At 43.9% G+C, this 26,470-nt stretch overlaps 1 protein-coding gene across 9 annotated transcripts in view; it reads right to left on the reverse strand.

Annotated features, from left to right (window-relative positions):
* Duox (dual oxidase) overlaps window positions 1-26,470 on the reverse strand; it is a 545,810-nt gene that overhangs the window by 340,191 nt on the left and 179,149 nt on the right. For 5 of the 9 annotated variants that reach the window (XM_075889290.1, XM_037429312.2, XM_037429311.2 and 2 more), the window contains one exon: window positions 7,551-7,709. In XM_075889290.1, the coding sequence (XP_075745405.1) occupies window positions 7,551-7,709 (159 nt within the window). Of the gene's footprint in view, window positions 1-7,550; window positions 7,710-9,567; window positions 9,605-21,510; window positions 21,643-21,713; window positions 21,862-26,470 lie in introns of those variants that run through there. The other 4 variants (XM_037429313.2, XM_075889329.1, XM_075889485.1 and 1 more) reach the window with 4 other exon arrangements.

A 26,470-nucleotide genomic window follows, 5' to 3' on the forward strand; every position in this document is an offset into this window, starting at 1 on the left:
TCTTGTACGTGATCGGTGTTCTGGAATCGCACCTCGTCTGTGTTGACATTGCCATTCGTGAATGCGTTGGGCTTCGCCAACCCTTGCAACGCTAGCGACAGCCTCTAACCGGCAGTGGCCGATGACCGATGATTGGAAACAGCTTGTATTCCCATCGGCTTCCATTATCATTGGCCAATGCCCGGACAGCGTGACAGAAAAGGGCATGGCCTACAAGCAAAATATGGGCAAGATGGTAGCGAAAGCCTCGAATTTTTTTAAAGTCTGCATTTCTCTTAGTTGTGGGCCCTTCTGAATATTTAGAACAAAACAAATGTTTTGGAAAATACCTGTGATATTTACATGGAGGCCAAGGGCTTTCCTGACGCATACCATGGTCACAGGCATATGCTCACAGAATTTGCCTGGTCATCAAGCATACTCACTTTTGTGTATTATGTACTATTCGACAGAAATTCGTATGTACAAGCAGTAAGAAAGTGAAGCAGTTATAGCTTATGTGTCCGTTTATTTGGTGCAGTTTGTCGTGAAGCCAGACGAACAACTACAAAATAACCATAGACGGTCATTAATTCAGTTTGCACTGGAATGCCTTTTTGTTTTTTTTAATCCAGAGGACCTGAAGCGTACCAGCTAGTGCGCAGTGTGGGGTTTCTTGTTCTTGTTCAACCATTGATCGTGGCGCATACGCACTTTGGAGGATTAGCCAAGAATCGAGTGGTTTTAAAAATTATTTTTCAGATTTAGAATAATGGAGATATAGTAGTTTAAATTGCTCACTTTTACGGCGTGCGCCCAGTTTGGTTCGTGCACAGCCCTACTGCACTAAAGAAAAATAGTTCACCAAAGCAAGCAGACTGGAAATCATCAGAAGGCCACAAACTGACACGGCTATTAAGCACTTACGTAATAGTACAAAAAGTCATAAAAATACTGCGATTCACCTAGCTTCAAGCCTGTTTACACGCACGCACAGTTAATGCTCGCCTCAGCCTTCCACCGCGCGTATGACTGCGCGCCGTCTTCGCCTTGTTCGCAAGTCGGATGCATGTGACGGCCGTCACGGCCATGCAGTGACAAGCTTTTTATTCAAGTTGGAATAGAAGGTGAGTAAATATCAGCAGTGCCTGTATTTGCCCTTGTTCACTCAGGATGGATAGATGGATATGGCTGTACCCTTGAGATCGGGCGGTGGCTGACGCCACCAAGCAGTAATAAGTAATGAACCAAAAACTAGATTTATTTTTCTCCTTTAAATAGTGAGGTCGAGGATTCGTACTTTGCAGTGAAGGGTTTAATTTTCACTCGTGCCTTGACTTTAGCCACCAATCAGATAGCCTCCTTCTAGTTATTTCTACCCGCTTAAAGTCTATTTTGCCCTCTCTGTCCCTAAACCCCAGTGCTTTGAAAAACTCTGTGCCATCATCCCGAACTATAGGGTGAAGTGCTTTACAGAACATTATCAAGTGTTTAGCAGTTTCCTCCTCCTCTCCACACGCACTGCATACCGTGTCTACCCCTTCGTATATGGCCCAATATGTCTTGGTTCGCAATACTCCCGTCCTGGCTTCAAACAGTAGAGAACTACCCCGAGTATTATCATAGATATTTTCCTTGGCAATTTCCTGCTTAAAAGTTCGATAGATCTCTAGTGCGGACTTCCTAATCATGGCAATTCTCCACATGTCGGTCTCAGCTTCCTTCACCTTTTTCTCAACGCATAATTCTTTTTGGTTGGGCCCCCTGCTGCTGTCCAAGTATTTACCAGTCAATTTTCTGGTTCGCTTCCGCCGTTTTGTATCGACATTCTTCATGTACAAGTAGCTGAATACCTTCCTAGCCCAACGCTCCTCCCTCATTTCTCTGAATCGCTTCTCAAATTTTACCTTGCTGCTAGCTTCCCTGCCCTCAAATGATGTCCATCCCATATAAACTTGCACTCCTTGATTTGGTGTATTCCCGTGAGCTCCTAAGGCAAGCCTACCTATTTCATGTTGCTTAATTTCTAATATTTCTTGAACTTCTGATCTCATGCACAAGACTGCATTGCCAAACGTCAGACCAGGAACCATGACCTCTTTCCATATTCCTTTCACAACATCATAGCTATTGTAATTCAACAGTGCCCTGTTTTTCATTACCCTTGCATTCCTGTTACCTTTAGTCGACACGTATATTTCATGTTCCCTTAGGTACTCGGCCTCATTGCTTATTCATACGCCCAGATATTTGTATTTATCTGTTATCTCTAGCGTGACCTACTGTATTCTAAGCTCACTACCTTCATTGTTATTAAAAGTCATGACTGCTGATTTTTCCTTACTGAATCTCAAATCTGACCTATCTCTCTTATTACCGCAGATGTCCACCAATCTCTGCAAATCTTCCTTGTTGTCGGCCATTAGCACTATATCATCTGCGTACATCAATGCTGGTAGTGCCTGTTCAATGAGTTTTCCTTGTTTGACGATAAAGAGGATGAAGCCCAGTCCACTTCTCTCTAATTTGGCCTCTAATTCTTGTAGGTACATCATGAATAATAAGGGTGAGAGGGGACACTCCTGCCTAAGTCCACTTTTATTCTCTGCAGGCTTGGATGCCAGTTTTTCCCACTTTATAATTACCTTGTTACCTTTAAAGATATCCTTTAAAATATTAGTGACCACATCTCTCACGCCTAGTGTGTCCAGTATTCCCCACAATTCCTCTTGAACCACGCTATCACACGCTCCCTCGATATCCAAAAATGCTAGCCACAGTAGCCTGTGTTCCTTTTCTGCTATCTCGATGCACTGCGTCAGTGAGAACACATCGTCTTCCAACCTCCTGTGTTTCCGAAATCCATTCTGCAGTTCCCCAGCGTCCCCTCATCCTCTATTCATGCCTGCAGTCTTTCCTTTATAATCTGTATCGCCAGCCTGTAGACCACTGATGTCGCTGTTATAGGACGGTAGTTGTGTATGTCAGCTTTGTCCCTCTTTCCTTTATAGATCATGCTCATCCTGGTAAGTTTCCATTCATCGGGGACTTCACTATCGATTATTAGTTTGCTCACTGCCTCTCTCAAAGTCTGCTTAGACTTCGGACCCAATATCTTTATCAGAATAATTGGAATGCCCTCTGAGACTGTTGATGTACTCTAGGAACCTTGTTCTCAGCCTTTTGGCACTCTTGTTGTGAAAATGGAGCCTTTGCGCCACTTGATTCATCCTTGTTTATTGTGGTGCATAAATCAATTCTTTGTTGAAAATTTTCTGTCACCCTTGTTTTTATATATTCAATAGCTTCGTCCCCTTTTAGCCTAGCACCATGAGCTGTAGTTATAAACCTCCGCTCTAGGCTCATCCCACTTTTTAGGGAGTTTAGATGGTTCAAAAATTTCGCAGCTGCCTTTCTATCTTTTTTATGTACTTCTGCCAGCCACTGAGCTCCCTTTCTTCTAACCTTTTCATTGATCAGAAGGGATGCATATCTTCTGCAGCTTAGAAAGATTTCCCATTTTCTTTCAACATCATCTGTCTGTTGACACCGCGGCTTAGCATGTCTGTGTTACCTAGAGGCTTCCTGACGTTTTGCTACGGCTCTCTTAACTTCCTCATCCCACCAACTTTTGGGTTTGTGTCTTCTTTTTCTGGCAGACTTGTCACCTGTCTTAGCAAGCTCTAGCTCAAACAGTCTAATTAGATTCGTGTATGTTCACACTGTTTTGCTCATCTTGTCTCCTTCCCACTTTCACTGCTCTTCCAAAACTTAGCTTGATACGTTCGTGATCACTACCCAGACTTCTGGAGCCACCTTCATGTATGTGCATTCCCCTGCGCTTATCATAGATCCTATGTGACATCAGTGCGTAATCTATCGTCGACTGCAGCCTTCCTACCTCCCATGTTATTTGCCCTTCACACTTCTCGGTACCGTTGCAAATGATCAAATCAAGCCTTTCACACACATCCATGATCATTTTTCTTGTCGGGTCAGTATACCCATCTATATCTTCTATGTGTGCATTCATATCTCCTAGTATAATTATCTCGCACTCTACTCCTAACTTCTGAATGTCCTTTGATATACACTCTACCATTGCCTGGTTTTCCTCTCTGGCATTTGCAGCCGTCCACAAGTACAGGAAACCAAGGAGTGTCATTTGCCCTGCCACTTTCCCTTTTAGCTATAAATGTTCCTTGCACTCCTGCTCGACCCTTTGCCAGTCTGTACTTTTATGAATGAATGCCCCAATACCACCCCCCTTTCTGCTGCCTTCTGTTCTATTACAATATTCCCACGCGTAGTCCGGATTGTTAGGAGGTTGTTCCATGTCCCTGAGATGTGTCTCCACAACCCCATATACCATCGGCTCCTCCTGCCTCAACTGCTCGTCTATCGCTTCCCACTTTAACCTATTCCTGCCACCCTGCATGTTAATATAGCCTACGTCTGGCTTAGCTCGGCCCTTGTGCTTACGTCGATTTCTTTTCTCACAGACTTCGTGTGGCTTGAATATTTGTGCCCCTTTAGGTCCCAAGGCGACAGTGTCATCTACCCGAGCACATTACAACTGCCTACACAGCAACTTGTTATTGATCAAGTCGGTCAGTATACAGTCAACGATAGATTACGCACTGATGTCACATAGGATGTATGATAAGCGCAGGGGAATGCACATACATGAAGGTGGCTCCAGAAGTCTGGGTAGTGATCGCGAACGTATCAAGCTAAGTTTTGGAAGAGCAGTGAAAGTGGGAAGGAGACAAGATGACCAAAACAGTGTGAACATACACGAATCTAATTAGACTGTTTGAGCTAGACCTTGCTAAGACAGGTGACAAGTCTGCCGAAAAAAGGAGACACAAACCCAAAAGTGGGTGGGATGAGGAAGTTAAGAGAGACGTAGCAAACGTCAGGAACCCTCTAGGGAACACAGACATGCTAAGCAGCGGGGTGAACCGACAGATGATGTTGAAAGAAAGTGGGAAATCTTTCTAAGCTTTAGAAGGGAAGCATCCCTCCTGATCAATAAATATATTAGAAGAAAGGGTGCTCAGTGGCTGGCACAAGTACATAAAAAGGACAGAAAGGCAGCTGCGAAATTTTGTAACCATCTAAACTCCCCAAGAAATGAAACAAACCTAGAGCAGAGGTTTTTAACTACAGCTCAAGGTGCTAGGCTAGAAGGGGACAAAGCTATTGAATATATAAGATCAAGGGTGACAGAAAAATTTCAACAAAGAAGTGCTTTATGCACCACAATAGACAGGGATGGATCAAGTGGCACAATAGCTCCATTTTCACAACGAGAGCGGGAAAGGGCTGAGAAGAGGGTTCCAAGTAGTACATCAACAGGCCCAGATGGTATTCCAATTGTGCTGAGAAAGACATTGGGTCCGAAGTCTAAACAGACTTTGAGAGAGGCAGTGAGCAGAAGTATAATCGATGGTGAAGTCCCTGATGGATGGAAACTTAGCAGGATGAGCATGATTTATAAAGGAAAGGGGGACAAAGATGACATAAACAGCTAACGTCCCATAACAATGACATCAGTGGTCTACAGGCTGGCAATGCAGATTATGAAGGAAAGACTGCAGGCATGGTTAGAGGATGAGGGGGTGCTGGGGGAACTGCAGAATGGGTTTCGGAAACACAGGAGGTTGGAAGACAATCTGTTCTCACTGACGCAGTGCATCGAAATAGCAGAAAAGGAACTCAGGCCTTTGTGGCTAGCATTTTTGGATATCAAGGGAGCGTACGATAGCGTGGTTGAAGAGGACTTGTGGGGAATAATAGACACACTGGGTGTGGAAGATGGAGTCACTAATCTTTTAAAGGAAATCTATAAAAGAAACAAGGTAGTTATAAAGTGGGAAAAACAGGTATCCAAGCCTACAGAGATGAAACGGGGACATAGGCAGGGGTAATCACTGTCACCCTTGTTATTCATGATTTACCTAGAAAGATTTGAGGCCAAATGAGAGGAAAGTGGACTTGGCTTCAACCTCTCTTTAGTCAAACAAGGAAAACTCATTGATCAGGTACCACCAGCATTAATGTACGCAGATGATATATTGCTTACGGCCGACAACAAAGAAGATTTGCAGAGATTGATGGACATCTGCGGTAATGAGGGAGATAGGTTAGATTTTAGATTCAGTAAGGAAAAATCAGCAGTCATGATTTTTAATGATAACGAAGGTAGTGAGCTTAGAATACAGGAAGTCACGCTAGAGATAACAGATAAATACAAGTATCTGGGCGTATGGATAAGCAATGGGACCAAGTACCTAAGGGAACACGAAATATACGTGACGACTAAAGGTAACAGTAATGCAGCAGTGATGAAAAATAGGGCACTGTGGAATTACAATAGGTATGCTGTTGTGAGAGGAATATGGAAAGGGGTCATGGTTCCTGGACTGACGTTCGGCAATGCGCTCTTGTGCATGGGGTCAGACGTTCAAGCAAGATTAGAAATTAAGCAACGTGGAGTAGGCAGGCTTGCTTTAGGAACTCACGGGAATGCACCAAATCAGGGAGTACAATGTGATATGGGATGGACTTCATTTGTGGGCAGGGAAGTTAGCAGCAAGTTAAAATTCGACAAGTGATTGAGAGAAATGGGGGGGGGGGGGAAGCGTTGGGCTAGGAAGGTTTTCAGCTACTTGTACATGAAGAATGTCATTACTTAATGGAGGAAGCGAACCAGAAAATTGACTGGTACATACTTGGAAAACGGCAGGGGTCCAAACCAAAAAGAATTGTCGGTTAAGAAGAAGGTGAAGGATGCGGAGGCCGATATGTGGAGAATTGGCATGATTAAGAAGTCCGCACTAGAGATCTATCGAACTTTTAAGCAGGAAATTGCCAAGGAAAGGGCACTACTCGGGGTAGTTCTCTACTGTTTGAGGCTAGGACGGGAGTATTGTGAACTAAGACATATCGGGCCAAATACGACGGAGTAGACACGGTATGCAGTGCATGTAGAGAGGGAGGAAACTACCAAACATTTGATAATGTTCTGTAAAGGGCTTCACCCTATCGTTCAGGATGATGGCACAGAGTTTTTCAAAGCTCTGGGGCTTAGGGACAGGGAGGGCAAAATAGACAATAATAGCGGGTAGAAATAGCGGGTAGAATTAACTAGAAAAGGTTATCTGATTGGTGGCTGAAGTCAAGGCACGAGTGAAAATTAAACACTTTACTGCAAAGTACCAGTTCTCAACTTCATCATTTAAAGGGGAAAAAAGATAAATCTAGTGGTTAGTTCACTAAGCATTACGGCTAGGTGGCGTTAGCCGCCGCCCGATCTAAAGGGTACAGCCACACCCACCCACCCACCCATCCACCCATCCACCCATCCACCCATCCATCCATCCATCCATCCACCCATCCATCCACCCACCCATCCACCCATCCACCATGGATGGATGGACGGACGGACCGTCCGTCCGTCCATCCATCCATCCATCCAGCCAGCCAGCCAGCCAGCCAGCCTGTGCAAGCGCAGTGTGCCCATAGCGATGTCAATGTACCATGGGGCACGCAAGAGAAAAACTCACCGAAGAAAACGAAGAGTACGGTGATGTTCCTGACGGATGCAAGCCCGTCTTCACCCTTGAACAGCTCCTGGCTAAGGGAGCGCGCACTGGGTCGCCCTTCCGCGATCATGTAGACGCCGTCCGCATAAGACGATGGCGCCTTGCGCACCAGCTGGCTTTCTGCAATAGCCAAATTACAAAACACGTTTTATGAACTGCATCACATGAAGTAATAAATCCTAGTGACTAGTGCGCTAACTGCATAATCATATGAAAAAAAAAACTGAACTTCAGCAAGTTGGTATTCCATCTTGACAGCTATAGCACACAGAACTCAGGACGGGAACACAAATGTACAACGTGAAAGCAGCGCTAACTTCGAAGAAACGGTTTATATACGGAGCAGAACAAGCAAAACTATTCGCAGCGAGATCAGGCTATAGGTGGCAGCACCATCCCCACGCAAGTTGGATAGGCTGTCGGTGGCACGTAAACAAATACACACAGCAGCGCTTTCTTTCGTACGGTCTGACCGATTGTCCGCAAGTAAATTGCCTTGACTACAATCTACTGTTGATATCTATGATCTTATTTACTGAATCGGTGCACGACTCATATGCAATGCTGACATTACCCGTGAGTAAAGCGCATTATTTCTGCCTTTCATAGGAATGCTCGCCCTGGGTGACACTCTTAACGCTTTCACACTAAATCACGCCTTTGCTGTGTTGTTTGTACGTGGTTAGCATGTATTCCACCTGCTACGCACTGATGTGGCGTGACTGAACTACTTATTTACATCTTTGTCATCTGCATACCATGAAAAAGAAAGAAAGATCGCAGAAAGCTCGCATATCTCTGCGAATTGTTGAGTACACCATTCGCACCTTATATGCATATGATTTTGTTTTCTTTCATTCTATTCAGAAACGTGGGACAGCCGATAAGTCTAGTCAGGAAGGATAGTGGCTGACGGCACCCTGCGCTACACTGCGTTTACCACATGTACGCACATGTTCTTGCATCAGTAATACTCTTATTTAAGAGTTCAGCAGAAAGCTGAACACGTGCATGACAGTGCTACAACAAAACCATGGTTAATGGGACAAGCATGTTTTTTTTTTTCAGACAAAAAATTACCACTGCTTTTCGTCAGTCACTAACCATGCGACACAAACGCTGAGAAAAATGTAAAGAAGATGCAATTTTCAGTGAAATTATACAACTTTGTATATAAAGTATGCCATCTGAACTAATTTTCAATGTCTGGGCTCTTTGAAGCGTTCTCAAATCTGAGCACACGGTTGCGCACAGTAACTCTGTTTTAAGTACAGTGTAAGTACCGAAGTCTCACAGTTTATGGGATAGTAACATTTCTATGTAGTGGTATCACGACCAGATAAACACAACTAAAGCTCCTCCCATGATCGATGAACTATAGTGCCGTAGTTGTACGCCTATACCAACAGCGCACAAGTACAAGGCCTAGAGCCTTTTTTTTACAACCGAGTCAATATAAAACGCTGCATCTCACTCCACATTTTTAGTTATCATGTTTGGGAGGATTCCAAGAGTTTGCGATGTGCTTTAAATTCTGAAATTATCCTGGTGAATAGAGGGCACGACGACAATAAACAGCACTCTGGAAAGTTGCACTCGCCGAACGTATTACAATGCACTAGCAACCAAGCAAGACCATGCAAGTATTTTCGTATGTCGTTTCAGACATACGTAGAAACAGTTACACTCGCGCTGAGACGACCTCGAACAAATCCCACTTTGAGAACGTGCATGATCTACACGCGCATAGAAACATGACATGGCTAGCAGACAACACAAGGAGCAATCCACGCTTCACCGTTTCGGCCAGTTGCCGCCAGGCAGCGACTCTGCTCGATCTCGCGGTCAATAGAAAAGGACAAGCAACGCACGTAGGCGCATAAGTGCGAGAATAGAGTTTTAAAATAGAAGGCACATGTGAATGATGTGCAGCCAAGAATAACACGACGAGACAATAAAGAAATATTTACAAAATTACCGTTCCATGTTGAAGAACACATCTTCAAGGCAGCTTTTCTATGCATTTGAAAAGTCGTTCTTGGGAACTCAATCGAAGGCGCGCTCATATACGCATCGCCCAAACAAGCGATCTTCGCCGTTTCAGTAATTTCCATGGAGGAAGAAAAAACTGAGGTAAGGCCCTCGTGTTGTAGTAGCTTGGGAAATGCGAGCGTAGCAGACGACAGTGCTATATCCCCTGAAAGATGACAAAAATAATGGGACATTGAAGCGCGCTGATTGAAGAAAAAAGAGAAGGCGCTCGCGCAGAACGAGCACAGCGTTCCACGTTCGTCCGCAGTGCAAGTAGCTGGCCATGCTTGTTCTAGGCTTTCGGCCTAAGCTCTTGTAGTTGCTGAGGTTTCATTGTCTTTGTTAGGCGTTTTTATAGTGCTTTACAGTTAAGTAAGTGCTTTTAGCGCTAGAAAGAGCACTCAGATGCCGTTTTCTTCACCTGGACCACGGGCTTTCCTCTGGTCTGCTTGTCTTCCGCCACAGGAGATACCAGTGGATCAGTTTCTGTGCAATGGCATCCCCGCAGTTCCTGTGGCTCTCGTTCCAAGCAATGATGGCTTTATTCGGATGAAGAATCCGAAAGTGGCCCTGGCGGAGCTTAGAGCTGCTATGTATACGTCTCGCTTCCACAGCATCACAGAGGTCCGACGGTTTGACAGAGGCGGTATTCTATGTTTTTCATCTGATCAGCTCTGTGTTCAAGACCTACTAAAGTGCTCGATGTTCACGACCATTCCGGTGAGCTCCTTTATTCCCCCACATCTGGCATGTGTGAAAGGTATTGATCGCGGCGTAGATATTAACTTGACCCCATCTGAGGTATTAAAAAAGTTTATCCAATAATAAAAGTTTATCCAATAATAAAAGTTTATTCAATAATAAAAGTTTATCCAATCCAATGCAATCTGAGGTATTAAAATTGTTTGCCGTGACTGGTGCAATCTTCATTTATAGGCGTGCACGAATTGTAGAGAAGCAGAAGATCCCGACTGAGTCGGTAATTGTAATTGTGTAACCTTCGCTGGAGCGAATCTTCCAAGCGAAATCAAGGCGTGGCCACTAATATACAGAGTGGAACCGCTATCACCGCGACCACTCCAGTGTACGAAGTGCTGGCGATGTGGTCACACTATTGAAGGATGCAGGTCAGCATTCAGATTCCGGGTGTGTGGTGACAGCCACAAAGCGAATGACTGCGAAGGTAAAGGAGAGAAATGTTGTCTCTGCAACGAACAACACTGTGCAGATAGTTCTAATTGTTCAGCTATAAGGCCCGAGAAATACAAATTCTTGAAATTATAGGGCGTAGGCGCTGTTGGCGAGGAGAAGCCATAGAAAAAATACAGGCCAGAACACAGGGGTATGCCAGTGTTGCAGCGCGACTTATCTCGGAAATAAATGGGTCGATTTGCCTGAATATCGCGGAGGTAGTAAAAAAGGCTCTAGGAAATGCCACGGAACGACTGGCTTCTAACCTTTGTGATTACCAATCTCAAATTCTGGCTTACAAAATGACTCGCAAATTTGGTAAACCGGGAGAGTCTGTCCTGGTATCCCAACATGTTCAGATTGCACAACAAATAAATGGCGTTGAATCTGAAACTGCCCCATCTTAATTTTCGTCTGCAGGACCCTCTGCAGTAGATATCTATAGCCAAAGTCAAGATAAAGATGCAGATACAATAGATTAAGATGACATAGATTTGGATCCTAGGTCACTGAAGCGATCTAGATCTCCTCTGTAAATGAAAACTAACTCACCAAAACAGACAAAGAACAAAAAGTATCTGAAGGAAAATGAGAGCCTTTCAAAGAGATATTTTTTTTGAAATAAAGTGTTCTAGATAAAGCTGTTGCGGAAGCAGCTCTTTCGAAACCATAGGGTCGTTCAAGGTTATCAATTGAAATTGCCGATCACTTTATTCTGCATCTACGGATTTGGTATACTTGACTTCTAAATTTGCTTCTGATATTAGAGCATTACAAGATACATGGCTATCACAAAAAAGTTTGTTTCAGTTAACTTCCGGCCTTTTCGACTACACCGTCCATCGAGAGGTGATGGTCTAGCTTTTTTTATTAATAATATAATTAGCATGAAAGTCTAATGTTCATACAAACATATGTCGCCAGAATGCGAAATTTTGGCAGTAGAGATCACATTACCAGACTGCAGACCTTTTACCCTAGTTAATATATATTTTCCAGATGGGGTTCAAGACACACGAACTTTGGATCTAGCTACAAGGTCGTGGTGTAAGGACAAAGATTTAGTTGGAGACTAATTCTCACCACACGAGTTGGGGTTTTAGAACTGATTCGAGTGGAAAACGCTTGTGGGAGTCGACAATGGCTAATGACCGGACGTGCCTCAACGCCAGAAGCCCCACATTTATTCGTAACCACTCCAGGTCGGTCTTATATTTAAGTTTCGCGAGTTCGGCTATTACTACTTCTTCTTGGAAAGCGCTGTACTGTGGCACCAACAGTGACCACTTACCGAAAAGGTTTGAAATTTGTTGCCCGACAATTCCATCATGTTCTAGTGTACGAGTATTTGTAAATTACACTAAATTTAAGAATGATCTGGCCCCGCCACGGTGGTCTGGTGGCTAAGGTACTCGGCTGCTGACCCGCATGTCGCAGTATCAAATCCCGGCTGCGGCGGCTGCATTTCCGATGGAGGCGGAAATGTTGTAGGCCCGTGTACTCAGATTTGGGTGCACGTTAAAGAACGCCAGGTGGTCGAAATTTCCGGAGCCCTCCACTACGACGTCTCTCATTTTTTTATAGATATAATATATAAGGAGATGTTGGCGCACCATTATGGCGCCGGTTACTCCTTAGCCGTTGATTGAAACTTGAACACGTATCTTGAAGCAAAACATACAAAGCAGCACATGAAAAATAGAAAACTCGGGCACAGATATGCAAAGACACACTTATACGCACATATCACAACGGTAAGTAAATGTTCGAAAGTCAATGTAAGAAGTCTCTGGAAATGTCCCTCGTTAATATTCGGTCCACCCGCACAAAACAGCTAAGCACACGTCTGGTCCTTATAAAGATGCATTCGCTCGTATGTACATAATAGTCGACACGTCATTCATTTCACAACACACACGTGATGGGCGTCACATGATACTGTACATAATAAGTACATGTGTTACAAATGAAAGTTTGTTCTTTGTCAATACTTGTCAGCAATCCCGCTGTCTTGTAAAAAACGTGTTAATGCTTTTAAAGCGTGGGACTGTAAAACTCCAGTTGGCCACGGGCCCAGAAGTTTTTTCATGCTAAATGGTCTCCGGTCCAATGCGAACAGTTCGCACTTAAGACGGCGTCTCGGCGTGTCATGATGTGGACAGTCTATGAGAAGGTGACAGACGTCTTCATCTATAAATCCACATTCGCATTCGGGAGTTTCAGCTCTGCCGATTCTGTGCAAAAAATGTTTTGTGTATGCGGTGCCTAGCCTCAATCCGTGAATTAGAGTTTCCATCCTTCTATCTAATGCCAGCGTAATTTTGAATTCAATAAATGGATCGATGTGATATAAATCGCAGCTCTTTGTACTTTGGTCAAACCAAGCAGTTTTTCTCATTCTGAAAGTTGTATTCTTTATAATATTATGCAATTCATTTTTCGAAATTGGTAAAGAAACAGTAAAGTCTTTACGATGTGCTTGTCGTGCTGCTTCATCGGCAGCTGTGTTTCCAGGAATGTTGCAGTGGCCACGTATCCACTGAAATTTGATCTCATGTTGCGCCTTCTTTGCTTTGGTGAGCTCCTTCAGCGTTTCGTATGTCACACTATCACTTATTACTGCCCTGTTTACACTGGAGAGTGATCTTAATGCGGCCTGTGAGTCAATGAAAAGTACCCATTTTCTAGCGTCTGCTACCGAGTTTATAAACTTTAGAGCATACAGAATAGCGAAGAGCTCAGATGTAGTAGATGATGTCATGCGACATAATTTAAACGATTCCTGAATATTGAGCTGTGGTATGATAAATGCCGATGTTGAAGACGTTGTAGTACTTGAGCCATCTGTGTAAATATGTATGTACCCTGGATACCGTATGTGTATATGATAAAGCGCTAGTTGTTGAGCAGCTTGGATGAACATGTCTCTCTTTCTGATAATGCCATCCACTGAGAATTCAATGCTTGGTATTACAAGCAGCCATGGAGGATAGTCCATTTCAGAGCTCCAAAATTCATTTCTGGGTAATATATGTACATTACTTTGTACATCGTTATGAGCATTGCTTTTATCTCTTAGTAAAATCTCCAGTGCCAATGGGTGGTCCCTGTGTTGCGTCTGTAAGCGAAAAAAATGGCGGCATGTTTCAATTGTTCTCATGACTGGAAAGGGTGGTTGTCGAGTCTCTGCTATGACAAGGCTGCTGGAAGTCGCTCGTGGAACACCTATGCAGACGCGTAGTCCCCTAACTAATAGTCTTTGAAGTCGCTCCTCTGAAGTGCGGGAAAGGCCGTGTAACACTGCTGCAGAATATGCAACTTTTTGTCGTATTAAAGCATTGTGAACAGCGTGCATGGATGATACAGATCCACCCCATGATGTCCCAGCAACTCTGCGGAGTATATTCACTAGCGTATTCACCTCGCTTTTGACTTTCTTTATGTGAGGTGCCCATGATAGCTGCCTATTAAGTATTACTCCGAGAAACAGATGCTGTGTCACAATCATTAGTGATTCTCCTTCTAAATTGAGATTGAAGTTTTTTAACTTCTTACGGGTGAAGGGCAATACAGCTGTGTTTGCGTGCGATAGAATCATTTTTCTTTCTTTTAAAAAGTTGTTGATAATATTTATTCCGTCTTGCAATGCAATCTGAATTAACCGTATGTTCGTGCCAGATGCCCAAATGCACACATAATCTGCATATAAGGAGTATTTCAACCTGGAAGGCAGTCTTTTAGCTAAATCAGCCATAACACAGTTGAAAAAAAGAGGGCTGAGTACGCTTCCTTGTGGCACTCCTTGTCTGACGTCGTGTTCTGCACTTTTTCCTTCGCTCGTCTGAATGAATATTTTACGACCTGATAAAAATTTGGATACCCACCGCAAAGACCTGCCGGACAGTCCGAGTTCCAACATACTCAACAGAACATGAGTGTGACTGACTGTGTCAAATGCTTTTTTGATGTCCAAGAACACTGCGACCGTCAAACTACCACAGGCGTGTTCATGCTCCACATACGTTACTAAGTCCAGTATTGCATCCATTGTGCATCTCTGTTTCCTAAAACCTGTCAAGTAGTTGGAGAATACACCAGTTCTGTTGCACCACCATTGAAGTCGCGCATCAATCATTTTTTCCATTACCTTACATAAACAGCTTGTCAGACTGATTGGACGGAAGGATTCAAGGTTCAAGGGCGTCTTAGCCGGTTTTAAGATCGGAATGATGCGAGCAGACTTCCAAGACTCGGGTACAATTTCTTGCGTCCATAGATTATTGTAAATATTGTAAATTGTAAATATGTAATATTGTAAATTGAACCCCATATCTAAGAGAATAGTTGTGCCTGAGGGCCCAAGGTTCTTTAGCATATTGTATGTAATGCCGTCCGGTCTAGAGGCCGATTTTTGACGACATGATGCTATAGCACAATGCAGCTCCCCTAACGTAAATACAGGGTCTAGTTGAGGATGCTGGGCCCAAAAGCAAGCATTAATTTTCTGGCTGGCTAACGCGACAGAATTATCAAATAAGGCACATTGTGATGTGGCGGGCCTACTGATAAGTTGACAAAATTCATCTGCTACCACAGCTTCCGGTTTGTCCAAGGCTATAGCAAGAGCACGAAATGGGAAGCTCTGTGATACAGGGCCACTAAGTGCTCGAATTACAAGCCAAATTCTTGGAACAGGTGTGTGGGGAGAGAGCGTGCCACAGAAATCACGCCAGCGTCGTTTACCTAAATTTTCTACCGTCTGCGCATTACACTGTGGATTTTCTGTGCATTTTTGTATGCTTCTAAACTTCCGCTGCGTCGATATGCCCTTTCTGAACGTCGTCTGATGGCTCTTAGATGTTCATACTCTCCATCGACTGCAGCATAGTCTTTTGGAATCGGGACTTTCTTTGTACATTTTTTCGCATTATCTTGCAGAAATTCAGTAAAGCTTTCAACTGTCGTGAGTTCACTATTTTGGTTTGTTAGGTGGTGCCGAAAAGCTTTCCAGTTCGTCAGTTTGCTGTAGCGTCTGGTGTCGTCTTTTCGCAAGTAGGGGTAATTTATTAGAATGGGAAAATGGTCACTCCCACGTGTTTCTACATTCGTTGTCCATACCACACCACTCACTAGATCTTGGGAACACAAGGTTACATCGATGCAACTAGAGTAATTATGCCCTCGGAGAAAAGTTGGGGAGCCGTCATTTAAAATTGTTAAATTGCATTTGTCTGTGGCACACTCAACAATGTTCCCACGTGCATCACATCGATCACTACCCCAGATTATGTTGTGCGCATTAAAGTCTCTGCATATAAACGAATATGAATTAGAAATGTTGAAGATATTTGTTAGCTCTTCCACCGAAATGCGGCTTGAAGGTTGTAGGTAAAAATTGATCTTTGTAACGCACTGCTCACCAAAGGATACTTCGCAAGCAACGAATTCCGGGAAGTCCGCATCACTTGAGTGAACTTGATGAGAAGGTAGGTCCTTTCTGACGCACAAATGTACTCTGCTAAAACTACTTCGACGAGATGACTTATATATCACGTAGTTGGAGAGGCGGAAATCCTCATTCATTCCTGCCTCTTAGATGCAAAGTATTGGAAAATTATACTGCAGAAGGAGTTTACAGAAGTCAGCACACTTCCTTCGAAGACCATTGGCATTCCACTGGTATATGGAGACATCTTTGTAGCGCTTATTCATATGTTACTTGTCGCAGGTTTGACCCGGACTGTTGACACAGTAGTGCTTCCAGAGGCAGCAGGGCTTTTACTTCTGGCAGGTTGTTTGCTTCCGGTAGAGCAGACAGGATTGCCTTAAGTGCTGCGAAAAGCATTGGCAGAATCAATTGCATGACTGATGCAGAGGCACGGTCTTTATTGAATGGTTGATTTTCTGAGGCCTGTTGAGAATGACGTGACGTTTCGATGTTGTAGTTGGGGGGAACACTGGCACTGTCGGTTTTGCTACTTTTCGGCAGAGGTCCCGTGGGCGTTCGCAGCTTTGACGCGTAGGTTGGGTTACTTGAAGGAACTTCTCGTGAGTGGTCTCTCGAATGTGCTCTTGGCGGCTTTCTTGGCGGTTCTCTTGGCGTGCTTGTTGGCTGTTGTTGCGGTGGCCGCTGAGGTGGATCACGTACAGGATGAACAATCTCAAGGTTTGGAGATGGTTCATTGGGGCGCGGTTTTCTTCCGTGGATGAGCTCATGCCGACGCATTTTTGCAGCAGCTTTACTTTGCGGGCAGCCTGAAGATGAGGCAGCGTGATTACCTGCACAGTTTGCACACTTAGGCTGAAGAACAGACTTGCACTCCTTTTGATGGTGTTCTTCTGAGCAGATCTTACACCGGCGTGTGTTACGGCAACTTTTCGCCATGTGTCCGAATCGCTGGCAGTTATAGCACCGAAGTGCTGGACCAAGATATTCTTCCTTTGGGTGACTGGTGAATCCTAAGTAGATTCTTCCTGGAATCGGGTGGTCATCTCGAAAAGTCAGGATCACTGAGTGAAGTGGACGCGTCGTTACTCTTCCATCTTCCTGGCGGTAGTATTTTATTTGCCGTCGCGCCGGTATAACCCCAGCATCTCTCAAGTACTCTAGGAGTTGTTCATCTGAATACTGCAGAGGAACATGTTTTACTTTCCCAACGTTTCGAGTGTATGACTCTGGGATGAAAGGCTTAACTTCCAGGCCACCTACATTTGAAAGCATCAGAAGACGCTTGGCTGAACTTAAGGAAGCAACGCTGACACTGAAGCTTCCATCTCTGGTCGTTCTGAATGACTGCACTTTTTCTTTAGCAGCGGAAACTACTTCAGCTGACACTCGATTGGGGTTCACTTTCCGGAAGCTAGCGCCTTCAGCTGTTGGACGAAAGACGACTGGGATACCCTCTGCTCGTTTCTTTTTATAAGTAACCAACGTAAATGGTTCATCTTCGCCCATGTCTTCTTCATCACTTAGGTAATAAGTTGACGGTTTATCGTCGAGAGGATTCTCTTCTAAGCGAAGCTTCTTGCTCTCAGCTTCATCGTCTTCCATTGCTGCTGTGCTCGCTGGAACCATTTCGCGGTTGTGAATTTGCAAACGTGCCGCTTTATGATGCTTGGGCGCACCTGTAAGCCCCCAGGCTTTTCATTGTGTCCTGCAGTATCACTCGTGTGATTTAACGTACTTGGACGAGCATAAGGCTCGTGGCGATGGCTACCAACCACCATAGTGGTCGCGTACTAGCCAAGTCTTTGATAAAGGAACCTCGTCTCTCATGATCATATGGTGGTTTTGGGACGTTAAATCCCACAAACCAATTAAGAATGATCTGAAATTAGCGCTGGCTTTTCACTCGGGAGAGAGCGATGATACAAAAGCACTGAAGATAAATGCAGTCATTAAAATAGCTTACAAAAAAGCGCAATTTACTGTTGAATCCACAAAAAAGGCCTATAGCAGTTGGTGGAATGATGAATGTACAAGAGAGCACCGACGACGTCAGGCAGCTTGGAAGCAGCTCTTACATAATCAGTCCCCCCAAAACTGGGCGAAACTGGGATTTATAATCTGCCCAAAACTGGGCAGATTATAAATTCATTGCAGCGGGTTTCAAAAGAACGGTAGCTCAAGATAAACAAGAATATATCAGAAGACATTACGTATACCTGTCGAAGCCTAAACATATGAAAACACTGTTTCAATGTATCAGAGCTCGGAACATCTTGCCATCACCAGTAAATACAGCTTATGATAATCTGTCGACGCAAGAAATGACCACAACCTTAGAAGCAATCGGTAAAGGTCTGGAAAGCAGATTTACCTCAGTAGTACCGAACAACTGGCACAAGTCTACGACAATGTCCGACTTTCACGAAGTGACACACACTAAAGTATCCAACGTGAATAGACATTTACCCCCTGTGACTCCTGGCCCAGGTGGAATCACAGTTCCCATGATTAAAATTCTGTTGACTTTTTCGCCCAGTGACGTCTCCAATGTTATAAACTACTTCTTAAAAAACCCATAGGTGCCGCAGGATTGGAGGATAGCAAAGGTCATTCCTTTACTAAAAAAAGCCAGGAGTAGGACTTGCAGTCGATAATATCAGACCCATCTCTCTAACATCTAACATGGTCAAACTAATAGAGAGGATCCTACATAGCCGAGTAAGTATCTGGTTGGCAGACAGTTTAGTAATAAAACCGAACCAAATCGGCTTTCGTAGAAATTTCTCTATTTGGTGTGTCCATGCTGATTTAGAGAGCCGAATACAGCTCGCTCGAAAAAAAGGCAATACGCTGCTTTAGTAACGCTTGACATAACTAAGGCGTATGGCAGTGTGGAGCACTTCATTTCGTGAAATACGCTAAACAGATTGAATTTCCCACAATATTTTATTGAGTGGGTGGCAGAATTTTTAAAATCAAGAGAATTCTACAGCGTCAAGTATGTATGTTCCTCATCTAAATATAAGGAAACGTGCGCAGTTCCCTAAGGAGCAGTCTTATCTCCAGTGTTATTTAATGCTTTAATGAGCACAATTCCAACAGAACAAGAAGTTACTGCCTAAATTTATGCTGATGACATCACACTCTTTGCTGCTGACTGTGTTTTTACTCACTACAACTTAAGTTACAAAGATACATTAGTATGTTTGAAATTTGGTTGCAGTCGATTTTATTATCGTTAAATGTCAACAAAAGTGCACTCTTGGCGTTTCCGTTTGCAGACTCGATTTCAATTTCAATTCTGTATAAACAGGAACCCATCCAACAAGTAGATTCTATAAAATATTTGAGACTCATTTATAATGAAAAACTTAACTGGAGTCCACACATAGAATATATAACTACCAAGGTACAACGGGCCTCAGGCTTACTGCACAAGCTATGTAATTGTCAATACGGGTTACGGAGGTACACCTTGGTAAAGTTGTAGAAGATGTGCATGCGCCCCATCACGGAATTCGGATGCATACTATTCTCGGGTGACCCTGCTTATAAAACAAAACCTCTAGTTGTCTTGGAGCGAGAAGCACTGCGATGTGTCTGGGACTGCTTAGGTTTGTTTCAATCAATGTACTGTACAAGGAAGCGCGCTTGCCTACGCTACTTTGTCGATTTTACATTTTGACAGTACAAGCATTTTGAAAATTTTATAGCTTACCGGAAAGAACATATCAATGTGCTTTTATCTCAAACTCAGACGCCTTCTTTATTGCTCATTGTCCGCGGTTTCACACACCCCAGATAATGTGTCATTACGCGGGATGGATGCGCTGTCACCCGGTTGTTTCGCGGCTCGCAAACGCCACTACGCTATCCGGTGCTGTATACTTCGACGATTCTCGTACGCAAGAAGCAAGAAAAGACAGTACTGCTTACTTTGCAGGCAAGTGACTGTCTTGTAATGCACGAAGAGCAGAAAAATCACCGACGCCAGTGGCGTCGGTGGGTTTGTTTTGCTCTGCAAGACCGCAACAAGCTTGGTCACCTCTTTCACGAAATACGGAGGCGAAGTTGGCACAGAGTGGGTTAAACTCCCGTTGGTTTCAGCATTAAGTTACGTGCACTGTGGCATAACAAGTGAGTGGGGCTTGGCCGCCATTTTTCAAAATTTCTTGACTAGCGCTCCTATGGGTCCGCAGTGACCGATTCGGCGGCAGACGCCACAAAAATCGGTCCGAGAGCGATCGGCGCGGAAAGGGCCTTTCCGGCGGATCTCGCCACCGCCGAGCCGGATTCGGAGCACTTTCGGCAGCCGGAATGCTCAGTGTGAACGCGGCCTAAATGCGGTGCTTCACGAGGGAAGTCTGACCGAGTGGACTGCTGTCGGTGTCAAATATGTCGCGGTGGGAAGCCAGAAGGCGGAATAGGGCGTCGGATTGCTCAGGTTTGAGTTTCGGGTCGATCATGGGGCGCAAGGCCGCATCGAGGGATGTGGCATCCTGCGGACGACATGGAAGATCGGAGCATGCGTCTGCCACAAAAGCGGTGACGTGGGCATCTACTAAGGATCGAAGTGTGGCGACTGAAATTCCGTGTGGTAGTACTTGCTGCGTGAAACTGAAATTGATAACGGGCAGACATAATCGTTTAGAGGCCATGGTTACGACGGAGGGTGACACAGTGATGTCGCGCGCCAGGAGAGCATCAGGAATAGGCGTGACGACATAATCACCGTCAACAACGGGTGAACTTGTTGCCAATTCAATGAATTTGAGGGCTTTTGGCGGTATCCGACTTAACTTTGTGGTACAGATGCTTTTCGGCAGCTCGGGGCGAAAATCTGGAAGAAGATGAAGCTTTAAACAGAGGGTGCCAGCGGGACAGTCAATCAGGGCAGAATGCGTCGATAAGAAGTCTATCCCGAAGATGAGGTCATGGGGGCGATTGAGAACGGCAAATAAAACAGAAACATGGCGGCTGGCAAGGCTAATACGAGCGGTACACATTCCAATGACGGCCATAGCTCCACCATCGGCGACACGGACGGCTTATGTTGCGGCAGGTGTGAGAACTTTTTTGAGGTGGCGACAGAGACGAGCACTTATTATAGACACCTGAGCTCCAGTGTCAACTAAAGCCGTCGAAGAAAGACCGTCCACATGCACTTCCAGCAAGTTCTTATTAGTAGGGAGCGAGGATTCGGGTCAGTCGCACTGGATGCAGCAATAGACAGTTATATACCGGGCTTACCGGGATACCGGGCGTACCGTGACAACAGAAACGAAGTGCACATGTGCATATACGTACGTTACCCGTACCGTTTACCGTACGCGCGTTATTTTTCAGATTTAAGGTTAGCGTGGTAGCGTAAGTGTACGTAGTGTACGTAAACATGGCGGCGCTCTCGGACGCCCGCTTCGAAGTGATTTTGGCGTAGTTGTTGAAAGATTCACCTTGTTCGCAGCAAACGAATGTTTGAAGTGGCTTGGCTTGCCTTCAGTTAGCTTCGATGACCGAGTATTACGGATAAGTTGGCGTTATTTTTTAGATAGCTGCCCATTTCCAACGCGTCTAGGCCTAACTACAAGATCGATGTAATCAAATCGGCAACATTTTTTTTTGGAGTTTGTTGCGTGTTTCATATTTATTTGCTTTTTTATTAGTAAAATAAACGTGTAACAATGCTTCGCGTAGTAGCATAGGCAAGCGTTCTCGTTTTCTTTTTTTTTCACTGCCTTTAACTTATTGACCATGTGATAGGTGGTGCCACCATCCCAGCTAGGACACCTAAATTATGTAAACGCTGTCCCGCTAAACTATAAGACGCTGTCCACAACGAACGTTTGCTACTCGGTAACACCATTCCCTTAACCTCCACTATCACGCTAACCTTAAACTATAACTGTCTAATATTATTAGATTACTTGGAGCATGCAGAAACTAAAATTAAAATAGCCACAGATGCTTCTGTAAATAATTTAAAGGCAGGTGTAGGTACTGCCTCTGATTCGCTTGGCTGGTCCTTCTCAGTAACACTGCTTGATTTTACTCCCGTTTTCTGAGCTGAGCTCGTGGCGATTAGTTAGCTCTTCGAAATCTTCCGTCAAATCTAAACAACGCAGTGATAATGACGAATTCTGTTTCAGTTTGTGCAGCTCTGACAGCTTCTGAGAACACTCTAATTCTAATGACATTCAGAACATTACTACCACCGCTGTTGAGACTCCTGAGGTTACGTGGGTTCCAGGACACTGTGGATTAAGATTAATTGAACTGACCGATTTCTTAGCACAAGCTGCGCTTGATGGCCCAATTTTATCCGTACTGCCAGAAGTTGAATATATACAGCAATGAAATATCAAAAATCAGCAATCTGCACTGATATACTAGAAAGATTAACTACATGAACAGAATATAACCAACTCAAGTTTCCATGGCAACCCCACTGAAGTCAGTCCAGAAAGCTCGAAGTTTTAATTACTAAATGTCGATGTCGTGTCCCCCCCCCCCTCTAAACCTGTATCTACACAGAGCTGGTCAGACGATATCACCCCTCTGCGCATTCTGCGGAGAAATGGAATCAATTGAACATCATTTTTCGTGTTGTCGCTGATATGCTATACTTACAAAAAAACTTCTAGTTATTCCATTCTGAAAAAAGGCGTTACATTGATGGCGGAAACTGCTTTGAACATCGGTGCCTCAGTTTTGGGACATTGCCATAGGGATGCTTTCAATGTCGTTTGCGAATATATTCTGGAATCTAAATGTATCCCATTGTGATATTCAATCAAATAATTATTTTTTAGTATCTAAAACAATTCTAAATGGTGAAGTGAAGTCAACTCAGCTGAGTGGTAATCACAACACCTGAAAGCTCAAAATTTCTCAAATTGACTTTTCTATTTCTTTTCGTTTGCTCTGTATTTATGTTTGCTCTCTTTTTGCCGGGCCACGGCACAGACTGTGAGACTGTTTACTCTTACGTGTGTTAACCGCGTGCGTGTGCAGCGACTATTTTTTGCAATGATTTTTTTCTCGCCCAATATAACTTCATTTTGTTTCCGGTATTGTCACTGTCTTCCTTGGGTCACACGCCTTGCTGCGTGATGAACCTAACCACCACAGTCTTATCGTATCCCAATGCATTACGAGAAGTGTGGCGGAAGTGACGTCAAATTTATGGCGCAAACAAAACAGCAGACGCTCCGCGGCGTGCTGTCAGCGATGGTTAAGTTTACAGTAAACTTAACGCGTATTGTATGGTTTGCATGTAGTTAATTGCTGCGAGCACACCTTTCGCAGACTGTTCGTGCGTGGCAGGCCCGAGCGTGGCGTGCTGAAATATTTAGTGGAGTGTTTTTGTGAACGCACCAGTACTTGGCATAAGCAAAATCATTCAGTCCTTGCATCATCATATTCGAACTCACCCGGCAGTGACTTACTGGTTCTGCTCGCAGTAAGGCCTTCTTTTTTCTCTAGTTCAGATTTCGCGATCTACGGGCTGGTTAGCAGTTCTTTGTTCATAGTGTGAGTGCGGCAATGCACGATTTTGAGAGCTTGCTTCGTAGCTATTCCGTGCAACGCCAGCCTACCCAGTTTAAAAAGATTGGAACCAATTGAAAAGTTTCCACTTGGTTTCAATTGGTACCATTTGTGAATTAGTACACAATTGGGGCATTTGGACCAGTTGGACCAATTGGTTGTATGCCAATCAGTTCAAATGGTTCAGTAGTGTATAACCAATTGGGTCAATTCAGTGTATTCCTATTCGACCAATTGTTGAATTCCAATTGGGTCAAGTGGTTCGGTCAGTAAATAACCAAATAGACCGATTGACTGTATGTCGATTGGTTCAAACGGCGCAGTTAACACATTCATCTGTAAAAGTGCTCAAGCCTGATACCCTTGTGGTGAACCATGCCCAACAAAGATTAATCATAAAATTGTCCTGAACTTGCACAAATCTACACTGGTATATAGCATGTCATGTAGTTAGTTCTTTGATAGGCCCAGGACCTGCTGATCTAGCGAACGTCATGCAGTCAAGGTGGGGAAAATCGAAAACTTATTTGGACACTTGCAGTAGGCGTTGTTATAATGGGAAAATATTCTAAGATGAGCAATGTGCTTGCGCGCATCCTTGTAAACCACTTGAAAGAAACTAAGGCAATAATGACTCATTAAACGTACGCAATCACAGCAAACGTATAGCTTTACAAAATAACATAGGTGGCATGAACCAATTCGTGGTTAGCAGTGCAACGTTAAAATTATACTTAGCCTAGTCTGACAAGCAGTCGTCGAGATAATGCCGTAGGAAAACTATGTAACAATGTGTGCTCGCCGTCGCGGCGACCCATAATTTACTGTGCTTGACAAGCCGACTCAAAAAAAAAAAAGGAGGGGGTTCAACATTGTGTGCAGCAGTCGCATTTCCATGTAGGCTAAATGTGACCTGAAGGCAACCGATTATTTTTCATTGAATACTACACAGACTAGATGTCGAATAAATTCACTTGCACATAATTACTAGCACTTGCTGCAAAGATACATGTATCAGGCTCAAGCACGACACGAAGGATGCTTACACTAACAAGCATAGGTGCACGTCGCACATTTCATAGCATGGTACAGAAAGGTATACAATGACATATCGTTTATATAAAAGAACACCAATACTCAGGACAAACGTTCGCATATACTTGAAATGTGTAAGTACAATACTAACATGCAAGGACCGAGCTGAGAAAACCACGATGACCCTCGATCAACGCTGGCGAAGTTATCACCGCATGGTACAACTAACACAACACCTGACAACCGCCCGAACATGCTTGTCTTGACAAGTAATAATTTCCATAGATAAAAGCGACCAACAATAAATGTCACACGTCAATGTCTCATATGATTCATAATGGCTAATAAGTATGCTGGTTAGTTCAACAGACGCCCGATTTAAGGTGTTGTGCCACCTTGACAGGTTTTTCTTTGACATCTCTGATGTGGCCGGCTGCAGTTTTAGTTGTAAACTTTTAGGAGCACTTGTTGCCGCGACATACATTCTAAGCATAGAAATGTGCGATTCACAACGAGTACGTTTTTCTATAACCTTCCTGGTCCTTAAAAAGTTCATTGAGCCAACAGATAAAGTACTCTCACCCAGCTGGCGTTCTTCTGGACAGGATAACATTATAAATTTGTCATGTTACGATCTATCAATTGAGGAACGTAGTGTGTTATCTCGAGGACTTAATTTTTGCCCTGCAACAGGAGGCTATAGTGAATTTCAGTTGGTGAAGGATCTTCACAATTTCGAACGTAACATGCGCCTCCGTGAGTACTTTTATGATCGGTCCTCGGCTCACAATACCGATAGCTCATCATTGCCATCTTACAAGCATTGGACACCCCCCTCCCAAAGATACAAATGTCTGGACCTTTATATCAGAGCTGTACAACGCGATGTCATGCAGGCATATAAAGAACGTACACCATTGCACCGCAACCTTACTGACAGAGAGCAACAAGCAATTGAATCCCTCGCTAGTCGTAATGACATAATTATAAAACCTGCAGATAAAGGAGGCGCCATTGTTGTAATGGACAGAAGCAAATATATCAGCGAAGGCCATAGGCAGCTCAGTGATGCATCATATTACAAGCGGCAAGATCATGACCCAACAAACGAGTTCAAAGATATTGTTCGTGATACTTTGACTGCGCTTTTTAATAATAAAGAAATGAGCTATGGCACTCTTAAATCCCTAATACCGTTGAGCCCAGTAGCTGGCAGGTTTTACCTTCTTCCCAAAATTCATAAGAGAGATAATCCCGGTAGACCGATAATTTCTGGTATTGGAACAGTGACCGAGAACCTTTCCCGTTATGTAGACAGCCTCATCAACACCATTCCGTCCAGCTTTTCTTCTTACATTAAAGATACCAATCACTTTCTATCAGATATTGTTGACCAACAGGTTCCTCAAAATTCGTTTCTCGTTACGTTAGATGTCACGTCACTATATACTAATATCCCTCACTCAGATGGCATCGAGGCAGTTATCTGCGCGTACAACGATTGCGACGCCAACAAACCAGTTTCTGCATCTACGTTAGCTACGTTGCTTAAGCTCCATCTTGAACTTAACAATTTCGAATTTGATGGGACACATTATGTTCAAGTTAGCGGTACATCTATGGGCACAAG

The sequence above is a fragment of the Rhipicephalus microplus genome, chromosome 1 (assembly GCF_043290135.1).
Source record: "Rhipicephalus microplus isolate Deutch F79 chromosome 1, USDA_Rmic, whole genome shotgun sequence".
Lineage (NCBI taxonomy): Eukaryota > Metazoa > Arthropoda > Arachnida > Ixodida > Ixodidae > Rhipicephalus > Rhipicephalus microplus.